This window comes from Henckelia pumila, chromosome 1 (assembly GCF_033568475.1).
Source record: "Henckelia pumila isolate YLH828 chromosome 1, ASM3356847v2, whole genome shotgun sequence".
In the NCBI taxonomy this organism is placed as follows: Eukaryota; Viridiplantae; Streptophyta; class Magnoliopsida; order Lamiales; family Gesneriaceae; genus Henckelia; species Henckelia pumila.
The window spans coordinates 103,210,402-103,222,430 of record NC_133120.1 but is presented as its reverse complement, the minus strand read 5'-3'; the positions used below and the strand labels follow the sequence as shown (position 1 = coordinate 103,222,430).

At 37.8% G+C, this 12,029-nt stretch overlaps 1 protein-coding gene across 1 annotated transcript; it reads left to right on the top strand.

The window, feature by feature from the left end:
• The first annotated feature begins 7,089 nt into the window (after positions 1-7,089).
• LOC140875888 (uncharacterized) lies at positions 7,090-9,319 on the top strand. Its single transcript, XM_073279713.1, has 8 exons — positions 7,090-7,255; positions 7,348-7,494; positions 7,806-7,903; positions 8,352-8,424; positions 8,509-8,569; positions 8,663-8,748; positions 8,846-8,935; positions 9,027-9,319. The coding sequence occupies exons 1-8, from the start codon at positions 7,136-7,138 to the stop codon at positions 9,087-9,089; spliced, it is 738 nt and encodes a 245-aa protein (XP_073135814.1). The 5' UTR covers positions 7,090-7,135; the 3' UTR covers positions 9,090-9,319.
• Positions 9,320-12,029: the final 2,710 nt, after the last annotated feature.

Genomic DNA, 12,029 nt, shown 5'->3' with positions numbered 1-12,029 from the left:
CCAGGATTCCTGGCGCTCGGGCATCGAAAATGCCCGAGAGAGTAGGCCACCCTCGTGGTATATCAAAACAAGGGATTTATCCAAGCATACAGAAAAAATCATTCGAATAAAGAGACGAATCAAGAGCAAAGTTTTTTCCTTAACAAACAAAATATACATGTGTAAAAGTTAGGAGCCCAAGCCTAAAAGCTCCAATGAATAGTCTAAATCTAAGAACCCGAGGGGTCGGTCCCCTCTTGAGATTTCTGCTCTTCTCTGGCGTCTACCCTTTCCTGGGGCACTTCTCCTTCATTTTCAGGACCGGAGGGTAAAGAAGCAATGGCCAAATTAAGATCTGGAACTCCTTCCCGCATCAGGCCAGCTGCCTCGTACTGAGCAGAACAGAGGTAAAAGCCTTGGGTGAAGAAGTCGAAGGACTTATCCATCACCGTCTGCTCGAACTCCTTGGAGGAAATGAAAGAATTCCGCCATTCAGCTTCGGTGCCAAAGCGCTCCTCCAAAGCCTGCGCAGCATCCAGAGCTGAAGAAAGATGCATATCCGCCTCCGTACGGGCGATTACCAACTGGTTCTGCATCACCTCCGCGGAAGCCTGAAGCCCACTCACGGCGTTCAAAGCCAGGTCTTTTTCCTGCCGAACTTGACCAAGCTCCCGGGTAATTTGCTCTATTTGAGCCTCCAAAGATTGAATCTCGGCAGAGCGGCGATCTTGGATCTCAACTAGCTTACGCTGCCATCTTTCCTCCACCCGCGCCACATCTGCCCAGAAACCCTCCAGCGACTCTCGGAGGGATCGAACCTCCGCTTCATGAGTCTCTCTTAGGGCGGTTGCCTGCGATAAAAGCAGGGTGATATGCTCCTCAAAAGAGCTGCACCTCTCGCTCTCTCGGGCGAGACTAGCGTTCGCCTCATCAAGGGCATTGGCCAGCATGCATAAGCCCTGCATCCAAAGCAACCAAGGGATTAAATAAAGATGTGCACAAGCACATTTTTTCAGGTATCTAAAGGGCAGAGTTTACCGTATAAGCATGAGAAACACCCTCCGATAGTTTGGAGGTGATACCATGAGCTGCCAGTAAAGAGTGGTCTTCCGGGGAGAGCAAGCTTTGGATTTGGGCAACTTTGGAGGAGGCTGTCCCTGATAAGAACAGAGGAAATCGAGAGCCCCAGGAGGTAGAATCCACTTGGTCACCCTAGGCGTGAGAAATGGGGTCACCCGCAGAGACAGAAGCGTCCCAGCCCGGGGCCCGAAGGGCCATAGAAGAAATAGGAGCAGATGAGGCCGGGTCCTTGGACAGCGGGATGTCCTCCGAGCCCGTCAGGTCGGTCATCTGGGATACCTGGCCGATTTTCCTCTTACGATGGGAAAGCGGTACCTCATCTTCCAAGTCCTCCGATGACAAAGATAGCTGGGCTTGGGAAGCAAGTCGAGGTGGGCATAGCGCCGTCACAGAAGTCCCGGCAACAGCAGCGCTTGAAGGGGGAGAGAGCACAGCTGAAAGAATCGGCACTGTAGACGGAGGGACTACCACGGTGGGTAAACGCAAAGGACTTTGCGGATGAATATGACTCTTTTCCTCCCTACGGGCCTTTTTCCTTCGCTCGGCTAGGGCTTGGGTTTTCTCTTTAGCAGCCTTCCTCTCGGCTACCCGCCGGGCGAACTCTTTCCTGATCATATCTGATGGCTCTGCACCAAAGGAACAAATGTTAGTACGCATACGTATTAATAATAAAGTAGTGTAAAGAAAGTCAGAGAACAGCCATTAGCAGGTTGAGCCCCCTGGTCGCTGTATGCATTGATCACCTGGTCAAGGAGATCTTCCACCCGGGTGCCCAACCCGTAGGCTATGATGTTATCGTTCGTTAATAAGGCAGGAGAGGAAAATGTCCTATTCTTGACTAAGGTCAAACTACGAGTATAAGGTTCCTCAACCTTATAATGTTCGGGAAGCTCAGGTTGAGGAAGGAGACTAGATAAGAACCCGGTCCTAAAAGGGAAAGGAGCCGGGGGTTGAATAAAAAAATACCGCTCTTTCCATCCTTTTAAAGATGAGGGGATATCGGAAAGAAAACGAGCAGTCAGTCGTGCGGCCAGGGAGAAAGCTCCTTCGTTGAAACGACAAGAAAAAAAGTAGTGCAAAATCAGAGGGGTGATGGCTAAGTTGTGCATTTTAAAGAGGATATAGGTCGAGGCCATTATTCGGAAGGAGTTCGGGTGGAATTGATTAACAAGAACGTGAAAGAAGTCGACAAAAACTAGGTAGAAAGGAGGAATGGGAAATCGAAGGCCACTCCAAATCTGGTCTCGGAAAAATGTGTAGCAACCGTGAGGAGGAGTATCAGGAGTACTCCCAGGTAGAGGACGGAATAAGGAATAGGATAAAGGGATTTCCCCTGAGCCACGAAGTTCCTCCGCGGCCCCTTGGGAGAGGGTGCTAGGAAGGTAAGTGTACCAACCCAAGGAAGAGGGCACAGAAGATAGGGGTTTTGGGTTCTTCACTTTTTGTTTGCCTTTTCCTTTGGGGCGAGAGGAAGAAGCAGTGGAAGGCTTCATCGGGAATCGGGAAGCTGGCTTAAAAGAAGAAGGTCGGGAAAGCAGCGCAGAAGCGGAGCGAGCATCGCTCGAGCTACCGCTTGGCTCCTCGTCTCTGGGCGAGCCTTTGGCGTTCGCTCCAGAGGTAGATGAGGTACCTGTAGACATTGAAATAAAACTTACAGAATTAAAGCGAATAAGGGATGCAGGGAAGCGGACAACGAAACTGAAAGCACAGTCGCTGAAAGCCAAAGGGTAATGAGTTCGAGAAGAAAGACGATGAGAAGAATAAGGAAGGGTCGCGAACGATTAAATACTAAAAGGGGGCCAAAATAATCTGAGCCGTGTATTTTGAAATAAACGGCAGAGATACGCAAAGCGTGCTCAAGAAGCTGAAGCGACGTCTGACAAATTCTCTGACAGACGCACTACGAAGCGTCTAGGGCTGACGTAAGGGTAGCGACTCCCGGGTAGATACCCCGGGAGATAGGACCCGGGATGACGATACCCCGGGTGGATTGGACCCGAAAAGATGGTATTAGCCTCTCGGGACAGCGGAGCAGGTCCTAGCCCGACTATCTTTAGGAAGTGTGATGATATCACATACCCGGGATGACGATACCCCAGGTGGATTGGACCCGAAAAGATGGTATTAGCCTCTCGGGACAGCGGAGCAGGTCCTAGCCCGACTATCTTTAGGAAGTGTGATGATATCACATACCCGGGATGACGATACCCCGAATGGATTGGACCCGGAAAGAGGGTGTAACTACGACATGTTAAAGAACCCGGGACTGGGGGGCAGTAACCTGGGATCTGCAAGAAAGGCTTAACCTGGGAGGTCTTAGCATCCGGACCGATACAGGAGATCGAAAGGGGCCTGGGAGCTAGAACCTCCCGGAGTAAGCCTTCGGAAATTAGGAAAGGAAAGGAACACCAGTGGGGCCCCGGCCTTTCTATTTTTAGGGCCAGAAAACGGCCACATTTATTTGAAGTATGTCAGGATCAAATCACAAATCCAATCATTACTGAACACGATCCAAAGGAATGGGCTCTGTCCGAAAATTATGGGGGTCTAAATCACACGTGATAACCATCTTATCACCCTAAAAGTTGTCAGTAAGGTCATACCCAATAATCATTGAGGACCCGGGTGGGCGAGTATAAAAGCCCATTCTGGGGGGCAAGGAGAAAAAAGGACGAACTCTCTAAAAAGAATGTGGGTAGAACTTCGTCTCAAAACGGATAAGATATTCATATATTTTGTATATTCACTTACCTTTTCCGCTCGGGAATTTACCCATCCCCGGATAGTCATTTTGTGATAAACACATCAATAATTAACTTATTTTCTTGGTTAGTAATGGTAACTTCCAATTAAGCCAGCTGCGTCTAATTTGGACCCTCTCAAGTCGTGGGTGTTTACGAGACTTGGAATATTCAACGAAGATGGAATGATATTTGGACCCTCTCAAGTCTAAGTTAAACGGTGATTAAAAAAATTTGATAAGTTTTATTCATGTTAATAATATACGTCTCATTCATGTAGCTCATATTTAAAATTTTTAAAATTAAATTACTTGACTTAATTGGGTAATTTTTAAAATGAGAAACCCCTTGAAAAGCTTCCCATGTACAGAATTGTCGAGTCACGAGTTGCAATTTACGCGGAGCAACCAACCAACAAATTAAAGAAAAAATTGGCAAAAAAATTAAATTAAAAACCATACATAAACAACATATTTCAAAAGAAATAATGATTTTTTTGGTCCATTAAGTTGTCAAGTTTTTAGTTTTGATCCATTAATTTTTCAAAGTTTGATTTTGTTACGCTAACTTTTAATTTTCGGTTATTTTGGTCCAATCGTTGACGTGAAGGCATTACATGTCAGCATTTTTCGGTACCACGTCATCATTTTTCGATGACATCATGACACGTTAGCAGTTGGACCAAAATAGCCGAAAACTAAAAGTTAGTGTATCAAAATCAAACTTTGAAAAGTTAATTGACCAAAACCAAAATCTTGACAAGTTAATTGACCAAAAAAAATTATTTTTTCAATTTTGCAAAATCAAATTATTTTTAACAACACTAAAAATAATAATTATGTATAAATTTAAAATTATAAGAAATTATTTGCGTGCCAATCCATCGTGACCCGCAGTCAAAACAACCAGTTTTGTCTCCCTCCAAACAGGTTACTAAAATCCCAATCCAATTCCGCTCGTTTTTAGTATTGGACGGGTTGGTTCGATAGACGAAGACTAAACATAAATTAATGGTTCTATGAGAAACATGTGTGGAGTGTGGTGGGACATGTTTCTAACTTAAAAATCAAAAGGTTTTTTTTATTTAATATATAATTTTTTTTAATAAAAATTTCAAAATCAAACATAGTCTCATACTTTAGAAGTTTCATTGGAAACATATGACTGAAAATATAAGTACACTAAAAAAAACTTGTATTAATAAAATGTAGACATTCTTTAAATATGATACGTTACAAATGTACATTAGACAATCTCCAACTCATATCTTCTATTTTTCATCATCTATCCTCTAAGATAGAGATTCGTAATCTTCATTTTCTTTTTCTTTCTTTTTTTAGAGGAAGTAATATTCATTTTCAAAAAGCTTTTCAATCTCATATGACTCATATCCTCTAAATATTACCAAATACTTATTTTTTTTACTTTTTTTTTCTTTTACAAATACACACATATACAATTAAATAATTACATAATATATCATTCAACTGACTTAATTCGATAAAGTTCAAATAAATCGTATAAATATATATTAATAATTATGTATTATATGATTAAACATAAAACAATAAAAAATTATTCGACTTGATTTTTAAAATAATGTATTTATTTGGTCATTAAATTACAAAAACACACAACATGACATAAAATATAAATCAAAATACACATAAACGTCACATAAAGTTTAAAGTACAACACAAATAAATATTAAAATTACAATTAATTAATGAATAAAACAATACACTTCAAATTAAATTTTAAAAAATTTAAAAAACTGAACGCTAACATTAATATAAAAATTGTAGAAAAATGAAATGGACAAAAAAACTACAAAAAGACCATGAAAGTAATTTTGGAGGATGTTATTTTTTTAATTAATGATTGGGCACAGTTTGGTTTGAGTAATAAGATAAGAAATACATAAATAAATAATATAATATAAATTAAAAATAAATAAGAAATAATAGTTAATACATTATTTGATTTGATGCATAGATTATAATTTATTTGATTTAATTGATTTAAATTAATAATTAATAGATGGATAAATAATATGACGAGAATAACGCGAAATTAAATGAGATAAGTTATACATAGATTAATAATATACCAAACCAAACAATGTCAATTATGTATAGTGATCCTCCATATATAGTTTATTAATGTAGCACTCTTCAAAATGTAGAATGCATTTCGAGTATGGTTGGAAGGCAAACTTTTCTCTATAATGGAGGAATCCTTCATTATAAAAGAGAGTCGGAGATGCCTTTGACACAGATTTATATATAATTTGTATCTCACTATAAATTATTTTAAATTTGAACTTTAATCTATGTAGACAAGAATATAACAAGTATAAATACTTTTTGTACACAAACGACTAAAAATCCCTTACGCGATTAAAAAATGTAGCGAAGATTCCGACTCTGAAGAAATTTTAAACAAATATTGAATTCACGCGGGATTTATTTATTTTATTGTCCTTGAAAAAATGTAATTAATTACTCTCAAAGATCAAAGGGATCATATACATTTTATATTCCATAATAAGTGAGACAGTAAGGTAAGTATAATTTTTTATTTTCATTTTATTTATTTATTTATTTATTTATTCTAATTATTGCAATTGCAATTGCTTTAACGTTTGGTAATCGCTCTGCTTGATATATCACGTGTGGCGATTGTCCAACGTATATAATATTTATTTATGAAATTTTGGACCGACAAAAATAAAACCACGTTAGTTGTTAATTGGCAAGAAAAAGAATGTATATTACTATATACAGAGTGCGGATAATTTCGTGCACGTAAAAGTTTAATTTGATTCAATTCACATGCATTTTAAATATCCAAGAAACATTGCATCCATCCTAATTTCCCAATTTATAAGGCATCATATTACGAAATCCACCTCAGATCGACCTTAATCCAAATAGTTACATTATTAATATTGAATGTAATTTAGTTAGGAAAAAACAGGGTGTCAAAAATGAACCCACCCAGCTTATATGGTTAACATTAAGCTGTGATATACACATATTTTTAGAAAGTGATATTGTTGGATACGAGACAAAAGTCAATAAATTGAGGAAATATTCAATAATTAAATTTTGCGAGTGTAAAGTGTAACACCTGACATGGTTATGATTGGGTTGGGCTTTAGGCTTCGGTCCATTAACATTAGTGTGTACATAAACAGGCCCAAAACTTTGCTAGGCCTGTACTTGCTCCGAAACCAATCCGGGCCTGCAGAAATAAGACGCTGACGTATTGTATTGGTTACTGTATTTTTAACGGATAACGAACAAGCTACAGTCCTTCAGCCGCGGCCATTCATGGCCTCTTCTCTTGGTCTTGGATTCACTCTCGCTGTTTCAAATCCTTATTCCCATTTCGAATCCGCGAAATTCACAAAACCCAGAAATCAAGCAGCTAAAATTTGCTGCATAGGATGGGTAACTTTTCAATATTTCTTTTATGCTCACATGTTATCCTAGCTAATTATGGATTGATGATTAAATTTCGTTTGGTTAATTTGGGAAGGAAGGATCCGGAAGGCATTCTGGGAGCTCCCCAACCAGGCCATATCTCTAGGATGGAGTTCAAGAAACGCCTTGACAAGGACTCCGATGCCAGAGAAGCCTTTGAACGCCAAGTCCGCGAAGAGAAAGAGCGCCGCCGATCTCTTCGGGAGGTGGGTTTTTTTTTTTGCCTAGTTATACAATTCAGAGTTAATGTGCACTCGTTCAGAAAATTCTTGCTTTGCTTTGATTTTTTTTAATTTTTTATTTAGTTACTTGTGAAGTGGGAAAATTCAAACTAATCCGCTTTCACTGAATCGGAAAATATATGACTTTTGTTAGACTTATTGTCATCCAGTGTAATTTTTGTGTTTTTTTTTAAAGAAAATTTTCTATGACATTATGCATTTGGCTAGCAACGGAATGCTTACTTTGGAAATTGTGATATTTATTTAGTGTTTGATCTTTGTTCGTGTTGCATTAGACTCGGGTGATACCGGGCAAGACAGCGGAGCTGGTTGAGTATTTACTTGACACTGAAGCCCGGGAGATCGAATTTGAGATTGCAAGATTGAGGTCAAGGTGAGGCTTTAACGTCTGCGTGTGATTTAATCAGTCATTCATGGAATTAGCATATCATGCATACTGTCAGCATGATGAGATTCCAATGTATAGCATGAATCATGCTTGCTATTATGTGGGAAAATTTCAACCCGAAGAAAGTCCAAAGTGTTTAATTTGTTTTTTCACCAAATCTTTTAGTTTGTACATTGATAGTTTTCGATTGTTCTTTGAAAAACTCAAATGTTGCTCCATTCAACCAAGAGGCAAGCAGCTTCTGTAATACAAGGAAATCATCTTTGGAGGTGGTTCACAGGAAGTGAAAGAAGCAAGTTTTGGGGGGGTTCACACTTGCGTTTTAAGAAAAGAATAAACATATTCAGAATATTTCTAATTCAAGGGAAACAGCCCCTCACAATTAATGATGTAAAACCTCTCCCTTTATATATCTGCGTGAATCTGTATGCAGATTGGACGATGAGTTTTTCTCATATCTGAAACTCGAACTCGGAAAACTGAGGTTTGCTGTGTCCAAGACTCAGGTTTGTCTCTAAACCGTGCCGTGCCTCACCTGGTTTCCAGTCAGATCAAAGAATAATTATCTATATCCAATGATTTCCATGTAGGATATAGAAGACAGAGTAATTGAACTCGAAGCACTTCAAAAGGCTCTGGAAGAAGGAATAGGTTGTTATATTCATGTGAGAGTAGTTCCATTTATTTATTTATTTTTCTTGAAATATACTGATTTCTCTTTTTTTTACTTTCATTTTTCTGCAGAAGCATATGATAAATTGCAATCAGAACTCGTAAGAGCAAGGAAGAGCTTAATGGAAATCTTGACATCAAAGGATGTCAAGGCTACTGTATGCCACTTCAATTTATTTATCAGACCCCTTGTTTCTTGGGATGTATATGAGTTTAATTTCTATAGGGTCATTGGTAACTTGTCGTTGCATGCAGCTACTGGACTTGGTTGAGCGGAATGAGGTGAACAGATCTTTGTTGACGCTTCTCGACGAAAACATTGCGAATGCGCATCAGGCTAACCAGGTAATTAATGGATGCCAAAAGCTAGAATTACTATGTAAGAACATCTTTATTTAGATTTCTAATACTTTTTACTAAAATTTTTGTGATGCAGGCGCAAGCTGCAGCATACATGGAAAAGCTTCGCGGGACGATGCTCAAGTATATAACCGTATGATCAAACAATATGATGTGGAGTTGGGTAATCTGTAGCCTTTTCTTCTATATCTAAATGCAGAAGATTAAATTTATACGTACCGGGGAAATCTTTATCAGGGGATCAGCATTAGCCAATGATGCAGTTCGTTTCCTTGGCTTGTGTCCTAGTTTCGAGTAAATGCAGAGTTTCTTAAAATTTTGTTTGTATAAAGACTTCGGGATTTTGGTTGATTTTATCTAATTAAGTTAGTAATGGGGTAGTATCTCACGGAGAATGGTTTAAGGTGGAGAGTAGTAGACATGGTTTACGGATTGAATCAAACTGGAACTGATCCGAATTCGATCCAGTTTAATCCGGAACCAAATTCCACAGTAATTGTTAGGTCAAATATTGTCCACTTTGGTCACAAGCCCTCGTGGTTTTGATTTTGGGAACCCACCCAAAAGTCCTCATACCAATGTAGATATCATTCCATATATTAATCCATTAAATTTTCAATGTGGGACTTTGGTTGATCATTCCTAACAATCCTCCCCTCAAACGAAGTCCCACCAGGCCTCCCCTCAATCCGTCCCTCCAATCGAGCCTACTCACCTTCAATGGGTTGCAGCACACGCCTTACATGAATTTTCGGGAGCGTCCCTCGAGAGCTTTTTCACGGATCTTTAATCGAAGACTCAAACTTCTTCTCCTTGAGTTTCCGAGGATTCCACCCACATTGGTTTTGATTTTGTGAACCCACCCAAAAGACCTCATACCAATGAAGATATCATTCCATATATTAATTCATGATCTTTCTCTTAAATTTTCAATGTGGGACTTTGGTTGATCATTTCTAACAGTAATAATGAGCCAGATTGGGTTGTTTCAAAATAGATCCGAAAGTGAAACCATTTAAAGCATGTTCGTTTGAATCCGGTATCTGAACTAGTCTAGAACCGGCTTCATGGAACTATGTTGGATAGCATATATACTACATAAATATTAGATAATTAATAAATTAATTAAGATTTGACTTGAAAATTATATCTAATGTCTTTGGATACATAATGATTTTTTTTTTTTCAAATGACTCAAATTTGATACGGACCAATCTGATTTCAAACTAGCTTAAATTTGATTTTGAATTTGGTTACACTATCAATCCCGGCCCATACACCCGAAACTGATCAAATTCAGACTTCAGTAGTTCAGTGTCATATGGGATTGTTTCATTTCATCACACGACAATCTGAATCGATTAACATGCGCCTAGAGTGAAATACTTAAAAAATATAAAAAAGAAAAATACGATGCAAATTTTGTATTGATTTTTTTATTCGTTTGTGAAAGAAATTTTTTTAAGCACTTGAAATGTTCCATCTGTTCTTAAGTTTTGACAAATATAGACAGAGATGACAATGATATGCGTCTAACAAGGACCCGACCTGGAGATGGGTATGTCTATGGAAAAATGGGGTCTCGAGTAAGTACAATTATGAAATTTTGAGTCTTAATAGGTCTTGGAATGGGTCTTATTGGACCCCCACGTCGGCTATTAGGGTTTATGGGTTTGTCTTAGCAAATTTTATATAATTCTTTATATTTACTAGCGAGAAAAAAAAAAATTTGTTTTAGTTCGAACTGTCGTGACATATGAAATAACGGACGGCATATATTTAGCAACACTTTTTCCGTCAATATCTGTTGCAGGAAAGAGAACAATTTGAAGACTTATTGATTCTAACAACTGATTGTAGAGTTTTGAAGCATGCGTTGTGTGCTTGTACAATTTTTTTTATTGTTTTGATGTTTATATTAAAATAAAGGTAATTTCATAACTATAAAAAATAATAGAATGTCATGCTGTAATTAAAATTAGATGAATCAAATGTTAAATATCAAAACAAATAGAGGTGATTGTGCAATTAAGATCAAATCCATTCCAACCTTCCATTTTCGGTATACCGGTATATACCGAAATACCGAAAAATAATTTTTTTAAAAAATATATATATATGAAAATTTTTGGTATACCGACTTTTTTTGCCGGTATACAGAATTGTTTTCGGTATATCGACAATTTTTCGATATGCCAAATTTTTTTTGAATTCGGTATCGGTACACGGTATAGATTTTCGTCATACCGAAAGTTCGGCATATTTGGTATACGGTACGGTACGGTATCGGTATGAAAAAATTTCATACCGATTTTTTCGGTACGACCGTACCGACCCACCCCTAAATCCAACCCATGAAAATTTGAGCATGAGTTTAAGTTTTAACAAAGTATGGCGAAGCGGGTATGGATCATGAGTCGGATCCTAATGGAGCCGACCCATTGCCATTCGCCTCTTCCTAAACATAGATGGAATGCATGTGTGAGTTGGTGTATATTGTATTATCAATTCCAGTTAAAACTGTTAAATAATGTAATTTAAACAAATTTTTATCTTTGCAAATTGTACGTATAGGAGCAAACAAAAGGGCATACTAGTTTATTCTGATCGAATTTACAAAATATAGATATTTTATTTAGAAAAAAATAAAACTTTTAAATTTGGCCGAGGTATAATATTACCCATACATACAAAAATTATAAAATGTTCGCAGCCTCTAAAAATATATATATGATTATAGATTTTTTTTTCACTACGTACCTTAATTAGTTTGTCTCGTACCCGATTCTCGACTTTAGCAAGAGCTTACTTTAATTTTAATGGTGATTAGGGTTTGTATTTGAAGAAACGAGGCATCGGGCCTTATACTTTAATAGCTATAAGTTACATATATAGGTACCACAAAAATCAAAAGAGGTTCCGTCCCGACTAATTTCATAAAATTATCAGTCTAACTCATCTGTTTTAGATTATATGTTGAGCTAGATAATTCATTATCTACTCATCTATTACATACGGAGTCGTCCATTCCACCCTTTTTATTGTAATATATATATATTTATATATATAATATAATATA

Excerpts from the sequence above, each read along its gene's own strand:
- LOC140875888 (XM_073279713.1), top strand. The coding sequence starts at position 7,136 with ATGGCCTCTTCTCTTGGTCTTGGATTCACTCTCGCTGTTTCAAATCCT. Across the intron at positions 7,495-7,805 it reads GCCGCCGATCTCTTCGGGAG|ACTCGGGTGATACCGGGCAA; the intron begins GTGGGTTTTTTT and ends GTGTTGCATTAG. Across the intron at positions 7,904-8,351 it reads ATTGCAAGATTGAGGTCAAG|ATTGGACGATGAGTTTTTCT; the intron begins GTGAGGCTTTAA and ends ATCTGTATGCAG.